The 13,769-nt window shown below is 46.4% G+C and overlaps 2 protein-coding genes across 51 annotated transcripts in view; one reads left to right on the top strand and one right to left on the bottom strand.

Annotated features, from left to right (window-relative positions):
* The window catches only part of SART3 (spliceosome associated factor 3, U4/U6 recycling protein), a 382,087-nt gene that overhangs the window by 325,338 nt on the left and 42,980 nt on the right, over positions 1-13,769 (top strand). The window lies entirely within an intron of this gene.
* Positions 12,854-13,769, bottom strand: part of ISCU (iron-sulfur cluster assembly enzyme) — a 627,706-nt gene continuing 626,790 nt past the window's right edge. For all 50 annotated transcript variants that reach the window (XM_050749907.1, XM_050749910.1, XM_050749905.1 and 47 more), the window contains exon 6: positions 12,854-13,379. In XM_050749907.1, coding sequence (XP_050605864.1) covers positions 13,294-13,379 — 86 coding nt within the window. In that variant the 3' untranslated portion in view covers positions 12,854-13,293. The remainder of the gene's footprint in view (positions 13,380-13,769) is intronic.

Below are 13,769 nucleotides of genomic sequence, written 5' to 3'. Positions count from 1 at the left end.
ATAAGGAGCGCCTCCTGTGTTGTTATTGTATAAGGAGCATCTCCTGTGTTGTTATTGTATAAGGAGCGTCTCCTGTGTTGTTGTTGTATAAAGAGTGGCTCCTGTGTTACTGTATAAGAAGCACCTCCTGTGTTGTTATTGTATAAGGAGCGCCTCCTGTGTTGTTATTATATAAGGAGCGTCTCCTGTGTTGTTATTGTATAAGGAGTGTCTCCTGTGTTGTTGTTTAAAGAGTGGCTCCTGTGTTACTGCATAAGGAGCACCTCCTGTGTTGTTATTGTATAAGGAGCGCCTCCTGTGTTGTTATTGTATAAGGAGCACCTCCTGTGTTGTTATTGTATAAGGAGCGCCTCCTGTGTTATTGTATAAGGAGCGCCTCCTGTGTTGTTATTGTATAAGGAGCGCCTCCTGTGTTGTTATTGTATAAGGAGCGTCTCCTGTGTTGTTATTGTATAAGGAGCGCCTCCTGTGTTGTTATTGTATAAGGAGCATCTCCTGTGTTGTTATTGTATAAGGAGCGTCTCCTGTGTTGTTGTATAAAGAGTGGCTCCTGTGTTACTGTATAAGGAGCACCTCCTGTGTTGTTATTGTATAAGGAGCACCTCCTGTGTTGTTATTGTATAAGGAGCGCCTCCTGTGTTATTGTATAAGGAGCACCTCCTGTGTTGTTATTGTATAAGGAGCGCCTCCTGTGTTGTTATTGTATAAGGAGCATCTCCTGTGTTGTTATTGTATAAGGAGCGTCTCCTGTGTTGTTGTATAAAGAGTGGCTCCTGTGTTACTGTATAAGGAGCACCTCCTGTGTTGTTATTGTATAAGGAGCGCCTCCTGTGTTATTGTATAAGGAGCGCCTCCTGTGTTATTGTATAAGGAGCACCTCCTGTGTTGTTATTATATAAGGAGCACCTCTTGTGTTATTGTATAAGGAGGGCCTCCTATGTTGTTATTGTATAAGGAGTGTCTCCTGTGTTGTTGTTGTATAAGGAGCACCTCCTGTGTAGTTATTGTATAAGAAGCACATGCTGTGTTATTGTATAAAGAGCGTCTCCTGTGTAGTTATTGTATAAGGAGCACCTCCTGTGTTATTTTATGTAATTACTCTCCCAGGCATCAGAAATTTAATAGTGACCTCTCAGAGGTGCTCTCTCCCTGAGCCAGATAAATCCAGCGTGATATACGCTGTGAATGAAATGTACAGTGTGATGGCATAGTGACTAGGCATGTGTCGCTATTTAGCTAGATGGTTGGGGGAGCCTAGCTGAGGGATGGCATTTAGGTGAGACCTGAACAGAGGAGGCAGCCTTGTGAAGCTCTGGGGAACACGGCTGCAGGCTGTGGGACCAGCAAGTGCAAAGGCCCCGAGACGGGATTGAGCTGGGTGAATTTAAGGGACAGCAGGGAGGCAGCTGAGACAGGAGGGGGCTGAGTGAGGACAGAGGTGGGCAGAGTCCGGTCAGGTCAGGTCTTGGAGGCCAAAGAGAGAGGTTCCGTGGAAAACTGTTGCTCAGCACTGAGCAGGAGACTGCCGCCCTCCCGACTCCTTCCCTTGCACCACAGTAAGAGCCTGTCCTGCAGGCAAATGAGCATCATAAGCACCTGCTGTGTGCATAGCTGTGCTGGGCACTTTCTCCATGTGATCTCCTTTAGTCGTGCAAACAACCCCTCGGGTTGTCCAAGCAAGAAGGACAAGTGAGAGAGGCCTGTGCTTGCCTGCAGGCACTTAGTGCAGGCATCCTTGACCCAGGCCCTCTCTCTTGAGGCCTTCAGCTCAGTTAGCTCAGCCAGAGAGGGACTTGCCCACACCAGCTGACTGTCCTCTGTGTCAGCTCCTTGGAGAAAAAGGGTGGGAACAGACAAGGGGAGACTCAGAGCCTGGGTCAAGCAGTTTTTGCCAGGAAACAGGGCTACCGTGTCCAGAGTCATTGGGGGTTGGAGTGGATGAGCACCCCCTTGATGGGAGATGGTCCCCAGGGGCCCTGCTGTTGTGGGAAAGTGAGCAAGATTCTGGGGCTGAAGGGCCAATGGAACAGTGTGAGAAGCTCCCACAAACTCTTTTGCCCCCAGTGAGCCCAACAGATGCCTGGAATTCCAGTGGCTTATTCGTTGGTGTAAGCATTGTCCTTAGCTCCTCTTCTTGTAAAGTGCAAATCTCCTTTGGAAAAAGAGGGGGGAAGATTATGTCCTGAACCCAATAGAGTGATAAACTTTATAGGTTGTAAGTGATAGAGGCCCCAGTGCAGGACAACTTGGAGGGGCCATCTGAGTTAGAGCTCTCCATGGGGTTGACTGAAGCCTTTGTTGGAACTACACTGCGTCCTGTCTCCTTCCTCTGCCCAGTGCTGGTTTCTTAACCCCCTTCCATAAGTGCTGATCCCAGGAACATTCCCAAATAAACACCTCCCTGCTAATCTCCATCTCAGGGTCAATTTCCTGGGGAATCCACCCTGTAACAATTGTGATGGTGATGGTGATGGTGGCAGTGTTGATAATCAGGGTGGTGATAATGGGGTGGTGATGGTGATAATGGGGGTGGTGATGGTGGTGGTGATGGTGATGGTGGTGATGGTGATAATGGGGGTGGTGATGGTGGTGGTGGTGATGGTGGTGATGGTGATAATGGGGGTGGTGATGGTGGTGGTGGTGATGGTGATAATGGGGGTGGTGATGGTGGTGGTGGTGGTGATGGTGATGGTGGTGATGGTGATAATGGGGGTGGTGATAATGGGGGTGGTGATGGTGATGGTGGTGATGGTGGTGATGATGATAATGGGGGTGGTGATAATAGTGGTGGTGATAATGGGGGGGTGGTGGTGGTGATGGTGATAATGGGGGTAGTGATAATGGGGGTGGTGGTGGCGGTGGCGATGGTGGTGATGGTGATAATGGGAGTGGTGATAATGGGGGTGGTGATGGTGGTGGTGGTGGTGATGGTGATGGTGGTGATGGTGATAATGGGGTGGTGATAATGGGGGTGGTGATGGTGGTGGTGGTGGTGATGGTGATGGTGGTGATGGTGATAATGGGGGTGGTGATGGTGGTGGTGGTGGTGATGGTGATGGTGATGGTGGTGATGGTGATAATGGGGGTGGTGATAATGGGGGTGGTGGTGATGGTGATGGTGGTGATGGTGATAATGGGGGTGGTGATGGTGATGGTGGTGGTGGTGGTGATGGTGATGGTGAAAATGGGGGTGGTGATAATGGGGGTGGTGATGGTGGTGGTGGTGGTGATGGTGATGGTGGTGATGGTGATAATGGGGGTGGTGATGGTGGTGGTGGTGGTGATGGTGATGGTGGTGATGGTGATAATGGGGATGGTGATAATGGGGGTGGTGGTGATGGTGATGGTGGTGATGGTGATAATGGGGGTGGTGATGGTGGTGGTGGTGGTGATGGTGATGGTGAAAATGGGGGTGGTGATAATGGGGGTGGTGATGGTGATAATAAGGGTGGTGATGATGGTGGTGATGGTGGTGATGGGGATGTTCATGATGATGATGATGACAATGATGATGATGATTGTGATGATGATGATAATGATGATGGTGATTGTACTAGTGTTCAGGGTGCCATAACAAAATACTACAAACTGAGTAGCTTACACAACAGAGTCCAAAATCAAGGTTCTGGCATGTCTGGTTTCTGGTGAAGGGTCCTCCTCTTTCAGGCATATAGATGGTCACTTTTCTCACATGTCACATGGCCTTTCATGTGAGTGCACACTGATAGACTTCCTTTTTGTTTTGTTTTGTTATTTTTGAGACAAGGTCTCTGTCACCAAGGCTGGAGTACAGTGGCATAATCATAGCTCACTATAGCTCCGACCTCCTGGACTCAAACAATACTCCCGCTTCAGCCTCCTGAGTAGCTAGGACTACCGGCTTGTACTACCACACACAGCTATTTTCATATTTAAAGATGGGGTCTTGCTGCATTGCCCAGGCTGGTCCTTAACTCATGGCCTCAAGCGATCCTCCCACCTCAGCCTCCCAAAGTGTTGGGATTACAGGTGTGAGCCACTATGCCGGGCCAGACCTCTTCTTATAAGACCACCAGTTCTTTCAGATTACGATGCCACTTTTATGAACTCATGTAACCTTAATTACCTCTTGAAGACCCTCTCTTCAAATATAGTCACATTGGGGATTAAAGCTTCTACATAAGAATTTTGAGGTGATATGACTTAGTCCATAGCAGGAACTGGTAGCAATAACAACTACAGCAGAGCTGATGATTTTTATGGTGATGATGATGATGGTGATGGTGAGGATGGTGATGATGGTAATGGTGGTGGTAACCAACATTTACTGAGCACCTACTACATGCCTGGCACTGTGCTTTTTTCACTTTACATGGGATAATTTATTTAATCCTCGCAATAATCCTGTGACTTGGGAGCTAGTTGTCTCCTGATTTTTTAGAAAGAGAAACCAAGGCTCAGAGAGCTTAAGTACTTGTGTAAGGTCACATGGAGAGATCACAGCAGAGTTGGGATCTGAACCTGAGCCCCCAAGACCTTGCTCAAAGTTGTTACCTAACGTCCTGTGGTCTTACCCAAAGGGACCAGTGACATAGGGCTGTCTATTGAGGAGGTTTGGGGCAGAAGGGAATCCAGCCCCATTTCCCCACTGGGGCTTCCTTCGATGGATAGGACTGAGGTCCTGGTGGCAGGATGGGAGGCTCCTGGAAGTCCCTTTGCACCAGCAGCTCCAGGATAATAAAGTTATCCTCACCTGGGGTGCCTTTTGGAGTTATTCTGGGAGTTGGGCTTCTTTGAGGTGAGGCTATGGGCTGGAGTGTCTATGTGACATTTGCAAAGATAGCTGGGCGGGGTGGTGGTATTAGAGAATGGGTCTGGGGAATAGCTGTGGCCTGTGGTCGGCCACTCGCTGTGGGGTCAGCTTGCTTGTCAAGCCATGTGTGACAAAAACCACGTCAGGGTGTCTCCTGCATGGATGCAGACAGGCCACTGCTTTGCAGAATTTTGGAGGCTGGACTGTGAGGGTTGGTTCTATGCCAAAGACACCAGAGCTTGGAAGCCTTGAGGCGATAATATTTTTAAAATAGTTCATAGTAGCAGTAGCAACAATAGTAGTAATAGGACCAATAGTTAGTATTAGTCATGGTAATCTGTGGCCCACCTCATTTTATTGTGCTTCCAAGATACTGTGTTTTTTATGCATGCATTAAAGGCTTGTGGCAACCGTATCTTGAGCAAGTCTATCAGCACTATGTTTCCAGCAGTGTACACTCACTTTGTGTCTCTGTGTCATACTTTGGTAATTCTCATAATATTTGAAACCTTTTCATCACGCGTCAGTAATTGTTTTGGGGCACCACGAACTGTGCCCATATAAGACAGTGTCCGTAATCAATAAATGTGTGTATTCTGACTGCTCCACCAATAAGCTGTTCCCCTCTCTCACTCTCCTGTAACCTCCCTATTCCTAGAGGAACACAAACATATTGAAATTAGCCAATTAATAACCCTACAACGGCTTCCTAAGTGTTCAAGGAAGAGTTACATGTCTGTCACTTTAAATCAAAAGCTAGAAATCATTACACTTGGTGAAGAAGGCATGTTGAAAGCTGAGACAGGCTGAAACGAAGGCCTCTTTTACTTAATTGTTTGCCAAGTTGTGAACGCAAAGGGAAAGTACTTGAAGGAAATTGAAAGTGCTACTCCAGTGAACACATGAGTGATAAGAAAGCGAAACAGCTGGCCAGGCGTGATGGCTCATGCCTGTAATCCCAGCACTTTGGGAGGCTAAGGTGGGTGGATCACGAGGTCAGTAGTTCAAGACCAGTCTGGTCAAGATGGTGAAACCCCGTCTCTACTAAAAATACAAAAAGTAGCTGGACATGGTGGCATGCACCTGTAATTCCAGCTGCTCGGGAGTCTGAGGCAGAGAATTGCTTGAATCCTAGCTGCTCAGGAGGCGGAGGTTGCAGTGAGCCAAGATCATGCCACTGCACTCTAGCCTGGGCAACAGAGCAAGACTCCATCTCAAAAAAAAAAAAAAAAAAAAAAAGCAAAACAGCTGTATTGCCTTATTGCTGATGTGGATAGCACATCACTGCGGTCTGGAGAGAAGATCAAACCAGCCACAACACTCCTGTAAGCCAAAGCCCAATCTAGAGCAAGGCCCTAACTCTCTTCAATTCTGTGGGGACTGACAGAGGTGAGGAATCTGCAGAAGACAAGCTGGAAGCCAGCAGAGGTTGGTTCATGAAGTTTAAAGAAGTCATCTCCATAACATAAAAATGCAAGGGGAAGGGGCAAGTGCTGATGGAGAGGCACATCAAGTTATCCAGAAGGCCTAGCTATGATCACTGATGAAGATGGCTACACTAAACAACAGATTTGCAGCTGGGTGTGGTGGCTCACACTTGTAATCCTGGCACTTTGGGAGGCCAAGGCAGGAGGATAGCTTAAGGCCAGGAGTTTGAGACCAGCTTGGGTAACATAATGAGACCCCATCTCTATTAAAATTAAACAACACATTTTGGCCGGGCATGGTGCCTCATGCCTGTAATCCCAACACTTTGGGAGGCCGAGGCAGACAGATCACTTGAGGTCAGGAATTTGAGAACAGCCTGGCCAACATGGTGAAAACCCGTCTCTACTAAAAATACAAAAATTAGACAGGTGTGGTGGCACGCACCTGTAATCCTAGCTAATCAGGAGGCTGAGGCGTGAGGATTGCTTGAACCTGGGAGGTGGAGGTTGCAGTGAGCCCAGATTGCACCACGGCACCCCAGCCTTGGCGACAGAGGGAGATTCCACACAACAGATGTGGTGGAAATAGCAAGAGAACTAGAATTAGAACTAGAGTCTGGGCCGGGCGCGGTGGCTCACGCCTGTAATCCCAGCACTTTGGGAGGCTGAGATGGGCGGATCACGAGGTCAGGAGATCGAGACCATCCTGACTAACACGGTGAAACCCCGTCTCTACTAAAAAATACAAAAATTAGCCGGGTGCGGTGGCGGGAGCCTGTAGTCCCAGCCACAGGGGAGGCTGAGGCAGGAGAATGGCGTGAACCCGGGAGGCGGAGCTTGCAGTGAGTGGAGATTGCGCCACCGCACTCCAGCCTGGGTGACAGAGGGAGACTCCGTCTCCAAAAAAAAAAAAAAAAAAAAAAAAAAAAAAAAAAAAAAAAAAAAAAAGAACTAGAGTCTGTAGATGAGGAGTTGTTTCTTATGGATAAGCAAAGTAAAGGTTTCTTGAAATGGAATCTACTCCCAGTGAAGATGCTGTGAACATTGTTGAAAGAACAGTAAATTATTTAGAACGTTGTATAAGTATAGTTGGTGGGCTGGGCATGGTGGCTCATGCCTGTAATCCCAGAACTTTACGAGGCTGAGGCAGGCGGATCATTTGAGGACAGGAGTTTGAAACCAGCCTGGTCAACATGGAGAAACCCCATTTCTACTAAAAATACAAAAATTAGTTGGGCGTGGTGGTGCACACCTGTAGTCCCAGCTACTTGGGAGGCTGAGGCACAAGAACCACTTGAACCCAGGAGGCAGAGGTTGCAGGGAGCTGAGGTTGTGCCACTGCACTCCAGCCTGGACAACAGAGCAAGACTCTGACTCAAAATAAGGAAGGAGAGAAAAAAAGGAAAGAAAGAAAGGAAGGGAGAAGGAAGGAAGGAAAGAAGGAAGGAAGGAAGGGAGAGAAAGGAAAGAAAGAAAGAGAAAGAAAGAAGAGAGAAAAAAGAAAGGAAGGAAGGAAGAAGGAAAGAAAGAAATTTGGTGAAGCAGTGGCAGGGTTTGAGAAAATAAGTTCCAATTTTGAAAGAAGTTCTACCATGGGTAAAATGCTATCAAGTAACATCACAGACTATAGAGAAATCTTTTGTGAAAGGAAAAGGCAATCAAAGTAATGAACTTCACTGTTGTCTTATTTTAAGAAATTATGGCTGGGCGCAGTGGCTCGCGCCTGTAATCCCAGCACTTTGGGAGGCCAAGGAGGGCGGATCACCTGAGGTCAGCAGTTCAAGACCAGCCAACATGGTGACACACCATCTCTATTAAAAATAAAAAAAATTTGCCAGGCATGGTGGCGCATGCCTATAATCCCAGCTACTCAGGAGGCTGAGGCAGGAGAATTGCTTGAACCCGGGAGGTGGAGCTTGTAGTGAGCCAAGATCGATCGCAGCCCTGCACTCCAGCCTGGGGGACAGAGCGAGACTCCATCTCAAAAAAAAAAAAAAGACATTGCTGCAACCACCTTGACCTTCTGCAACTCCCAGCCTGATCAGTCAGCAGCTGTCAAAATTGAGGCAAGACCCTCCACCAGCAAAAAGATAATGACTTACCGAAGGCTCTGATGACTGTCAGCATTTTTTTTTTTTTTTAGCAATAAAGTATGTTTATATTAAGGTATGCACATCGTTTTTTTTTTTTTTTTAAGCTATAATGCTATTGCACACTTAATAGACTCCAGTTTAGTGTAAACATAACTTTTATATGCACTGGGAAAATTTGTGTGACTCGTTTTATTGAAGCATTTACTTTATTGCAGTGATCTGGAACTGAACCTGCAACATCTCTGAGGTGTGCCTGTAGTAATACCAATGCAAATAGTAATAGTGAAAATAGCAGTAGAGAAAATACAGTCATAGCATGCAGGGTGCTTGTGCTCTGGATCAAACAGCTCTGGGCTAGAATCTTGATCTTACCATTTGCTGACACATCACTTTACCTTTTAGTTTCTCTACCTATAAAATGGGATATTGATAGTATTTTAGGATTTTTGTGAGGCAAATGAGCTGACCTCTGTAAAATACCCAGCAACAGTGCCCAGGATGTAGTCAGGGCTGAAGTGTTACCTATAATAATGAGAACCACCTCAACAGCAATGAACTATTTTTTTCCTCTTTCTTTCTTTCTCTTTCTTTTTTCTTTCTTTCTTTCTTTCTTTCTTTCTTTCTTTCTTTCTTTCTTTCTTTCTTTCTTTCTTTCTTTCTTTCTTTCTTTCTTTCTTTCTTTTCTTTCTCTCTCTCTCTCTTCTCTCTCTCTCTCCCTCTCTCTCCTTCCTCCTCCTCCTTCTTCTTTTCTTTTCTTTCCTTTTCCTTCCTTCCTTCCTTCCTTCCTTCCTTCCTTCCTTCCTTCCTTCCTTCCTTCCTTCCTTCCTTCTCCTTCTTCTTTTTTTTTTTTTTTTTGAGACAGGGTCTCACTCTCTCACCCAGGTTGGAGGGCAGTGGTGCTTTTGTAGAGATGGGGTCTTGCCATCTTGCCCGGGTGTTGACAGCTGTTGCGAGATCTTAGTTCTTGCCTTCTTAGTTTAAAAGAATATAGACAAGAGACACATAGCAAAGGGGAGGTGCAGCATAGAGTAATTTATTGCAGAGGAAAAAGAACATTTTGAAAGTTAGGTACAGAAAGGACAGGACACCCTGAGAGAGACGGGATTCAGGGCAGACTGCTTGTAAGGATAAGACAGCATTGATTGTTGCTGGGAGACTCCCTTTGAGGGGGTTTTACATGATTATTCATAAGGGGTTGAGAGAGGCATTACTAGTAAGCATGTTCTGGGTGGTCCTCTCAGTGCCCATGCACAGTAGCTGTACGTGCTTGTTCATATGTTGCATGTCTCATTAGCATCTTAAATCTCCACCTAGGGGTGTGTTTTTTACTCTTTTAATGCACAAAGGGTCAGTTTGAGGACAGTAAAATCAAAGTGCGTATGCTTTCTAGAGGGGAAAGTCCCTACTGAAGATCACTTTGCTTGAGTGAGCTCAATTACAATGCGAATGCTGAGGCTTGTTGTGTTGACTGTATAGTCACCACGGATGCTGCATCTTGAGGACACGGTCACTTCCTTGACTACCTATCCTGCCTCACAGGCTGGTCTCAAACTCCTGGGCTCAAGCAATTCTCCTGCCTTGGCCTCCCAAAGTGCTGGGATTACAAGCATGAGCCACTGTACCTGGCCCAATAATGAACTCTATGTGCCATGTGCTTTCCATGTATTATCTCATTTAATCGTCAGGTCTACCTGATCAGGTAGGTACTATTATTGTTCCCATTTTGCAGATGAATAAACTGAGGCTTGAGGAGGTGGAGCCTTTTGCTCAGGGTTACACAACAGTAGCCAGCATTTGATTCAACACTCCAAGCTCACTCCACTCTGCCCTGCTGCTTCCTCCCTGGGTGGAGATGATCTTCTCTGGGGAGGTGGCCTTTTGAGGCGTTGGCTGATATTATCTCGGAGGGTGGGGAAAGCAAGCAGACAGGCCACAAAAAGCCATTGGCTGGAACTCATCTGCAGGAGTTCTCTAACGCCACCAAAACTTGGCGGGACCTAGAAGTCTTCTCTTCTGTTGTGAGGATAGACACAAGGTCTGCACTCTTACCTCAAGTTCAAAGGGCCTGAAGTATTGAGAAGTACGCCTCATTTGTTTGTCTTTTTAAGAAAACTCACCCTAGGGCCAAGTAGTTTTTATAGGACAATGCTTAATGTAAGTTCTAGAACTGTGCATTTGGATGTGGTCCCGGGTAGCCCTGGTCCAGGAATCACGCTGAGGAAAGGTTACATCTGAGATGTGGTCATAGCTGTAGTGTGGCACCCAGGAGAGGGTGGGAGGTGAGCAGAAGAGCTCAGCCAGAGCTTGATTCTACCGCTTCCTAGCTGTGTGCCTTGAGGCAAGTCATTTCACCTCTCGGAGCCTCTGCTTCCCCGTCCATCCATTCATCCATCCACCCATAAACTCACCCAGCCCATCAGGTGATGCCAGTGCCCAGGCCCCACCTCCAGAGCACTGGCTTTAACTTGGCTTCAGAATTTAATTAGGCTCCTGGTAGGAGCCAGGGTTGGTGAGAGGGCCATGGTGCTTGGCAGCCAGTTGGCCAAGTGGATGCATCAGGCTCAACCTGTGTTGGTTCAGCTATTTCATTGAATGTTCAAGGCACAGGTGAACCTCAGATATGCAGTTTGAATCCCTGGTGTGTTCTGCCAGGAGGGGTAAGGCAGAAGAATGGGCTTTGGGTCACTCAACTCAAGCCAGCTGGCTTGAGGGTCAGTTGGCCTCTTGAGTCAGTATCCTTGTCTGAAACAATGCCCACCGCAGGGGGCTGTCATGAGAATTAACAGGATTACAAATGTAACGGCCTGGCACAGGGCACGGATGCTTAACAGACGGTTGTAACTTACCTGTGGAGGTTTTCCATGGAGGGGTTTATTTAGAGATGCTAAGACCTATTTGGAGGCTGCAAAACCCCTAGACTTGAGCTCACTGAAGGGCACATGATGCCCTCGTGTGGCTCTAACTAGATTTGTCTTGGGAAAGGGTGTCTTTAATGTGAGTTTAAAAAATATCCATTCGTTTTAGCAGCACAACCACGTTTGGTGACTTGGGCTCTTCTGGGAATATTGCTTCGGTTGTTTATAAGCTCCTCCTGATGTCAACTCTGAGGACGTTAACTGGGACAGAAATGTCTCATTTAAATTAAAAAAAATCACAAAGAAAAGTGGTGGGGAATTGTGGTGGTGCCACATGTAATAAACAAGGGAGAGACAAGCTCAGTCTAGAGGGACTGTGAATTAAATTGCAGAACATGCCACACACGACAATTTTACATGGTTCTACCCAGGGTTCTAATTTGAGATTCCTATAAAGTCCCTGGTCTGTGGCTGCCGTCACAGACTACACAGGGAACAGTCTTTGAAGTTCTGCGCCCTCCACCAGAACCCAGAGCATTAAAACAAAAAAAAAACAAAAAAAGTAAGGGAGGCATATTTAAGAGGCAGCCAGCCTATGCCTGAACAAAAAAACCACCACCAGAAAAAACAAACACATCTTACTTTTGAAGTTGAACATTTGAGACTATGGGAGTCAATATTTCAATCACCCATTTTCACTAGAAGATAGGGCATCCTTTATTGAGATTTGCATGACTACAGGTAGCTAAGAATAGGGAGACATCAGGGTAGGAGGAACCGTGCTTAGACTTATGCTCAAGCCAGGGATGAATGCTTGTTTGTCTGTTTTTTTTTTGAGTCTTGCTCTGTCTTGCAGGCTGGAGTGCACTGGTGCAATCTTGGCTCACTGCTACCTCTGCCTCCCAGGTCAAGCGATTCTCCTGCCTCAGCCTCCCGAGTAGTGGGATTACAGGCACATGCCGCCACACCTGGCTAATTTTTGTATTCTTAGTAGAGACAGGGTTTCACTATGTTGGCCAGGCTGGTCTTGAACTCCTGACCTCGTGATCCACCCGCCTCGGCCTCCCAAAGTGCTGGGATTACAGGTGTAAGCCACCGCGCCCGGCTGGATGAATGTTTTTTAAACAACCTTAGGTGTACTATGCAGGTACAGAGAGTTCAGAATGAACCAGTTACATACTACACCGATGCAGAACAGAGCATTCAGAAGTTTCTTCCCTAAAGTTCGGCTCATCTATGACCTTGGTTCTTAAAGTGGTTCTTAAAAGTCAGGGGCTCTGGAATTACCTGCCCAGACAGAAGTCAGAAACTTGGGCCTAGAAATCTGCATTTTAAACTCATTCCCGAGGTGCTCTTCACGTATCTTTAGGGTGCTAAGCCAATGCTTCTTAGATTTGAGCAACCAGTGAAATTACAAAAAGAATCTTCAAGACTCACTTCGAGCTGTCAACTATTATCTCACAAAGAACAATGAAAAGCGATAATCATCTCCTTTCATCCTTGTTCCAAAAAAATATTATGTGTATTTGTCTTTGGAAAAAATCTTGTACATGACCTTTACTGTTGTTTGCTTGGAGAGCTGTGTATGTCATTGCGGTCCAACATCTGGGAACCCCAAGGGGCTTTGGGCACCACTTTGGAGTGAATGATGGGCCCAAGAGACAAGGCTTATTAGAGAACACCATTATCTTCCATTGTTTTATTATTTTTTTTATATATATATGCAGATCTGTTTTATGTACAACAATTAGTTCTATCAAATATTCAGACAAAGGCATTCTACTGGTAATTTCCCTCCAAATCAATTCAGGTAAAATTAGATACTTACGCACTTCCTGGGCTATCAACATTTGCGACTTATCAATTTCAGTTCTGAGGTCATACACACAATTCAAAACACACATTAACTAGGTTAAGGCGATAAAAGTGGACTGAAAGAAACCACGGGATTCAGAACAATGAAACTGTGTATTTTGCTTGCATGAGAGTCATAATGTGAACAGCAAGTATTGTGCGTATCTCATAGCTCTTCAGTGGAGAGGGAGCGGCTTCTGAACATCTAAGGTGATTGCACGGCAGGTGGGAAACAGGGGTGTGGCCTGCTGGAGGCTTCGCCCAGGGAGGGCTCATTTCTTCTCTGCTTCTCCTTTTTTGGGTTCTTGTTTCAATTTGTAATCAGCCAGGGCGGCCTTGATTGCATCTTCAGCCAGCACTACAGGTAACGGAAGGAAAGAAGCCTAAGTTTCTAGATGCGAAAGAAGTGGTTTTGGGAATAGAATCTTTAAGAGCTTAGAGGAAGTGGTGCTGGTGGGGACTAACGGGGTAACCAAGCCAGAAAGCTGGGGTGAGGAGTTGCCGGGCAGGTCAGCAGCTACTTCCTGAGCTGAGTTACTCCTGTGGGTAATCCTGGAGACAGACTAGGGTTTAAATATCTGTGATCCCAGGCTAGTTCCTTAGCCTCTTCGAACCTACTTTCTACTCTATAGAACTGGGATAATCATGCTTTTCTTGCCAGGATAGTGTGGGGACTTACGGAAGATGTCTAACACATAGTAGGGACATAGCAAATGTTAGTTCTTGCCTGCTCCCATCAAAGTCTGGC

The sequence above is a fragment of the Macaca thibetana genome, chromosome 11, assembly GCF_024542745.1.
Source record: "Macaca thibetana thibetana isolate TM-01 chromosome 11, ASM2454274v1, whole genome shotgun sequence".
NCBI classification, from domain to species: domain Eukaryota; kingdom Metazoa; phylum Chordata; class Mammalia; order Primates; family Cercopithecidae; genus Macaca; species Macaca thibetana.
This window is presented reverse-complemented; position numbering and strand designations above follow the sequence as displayed.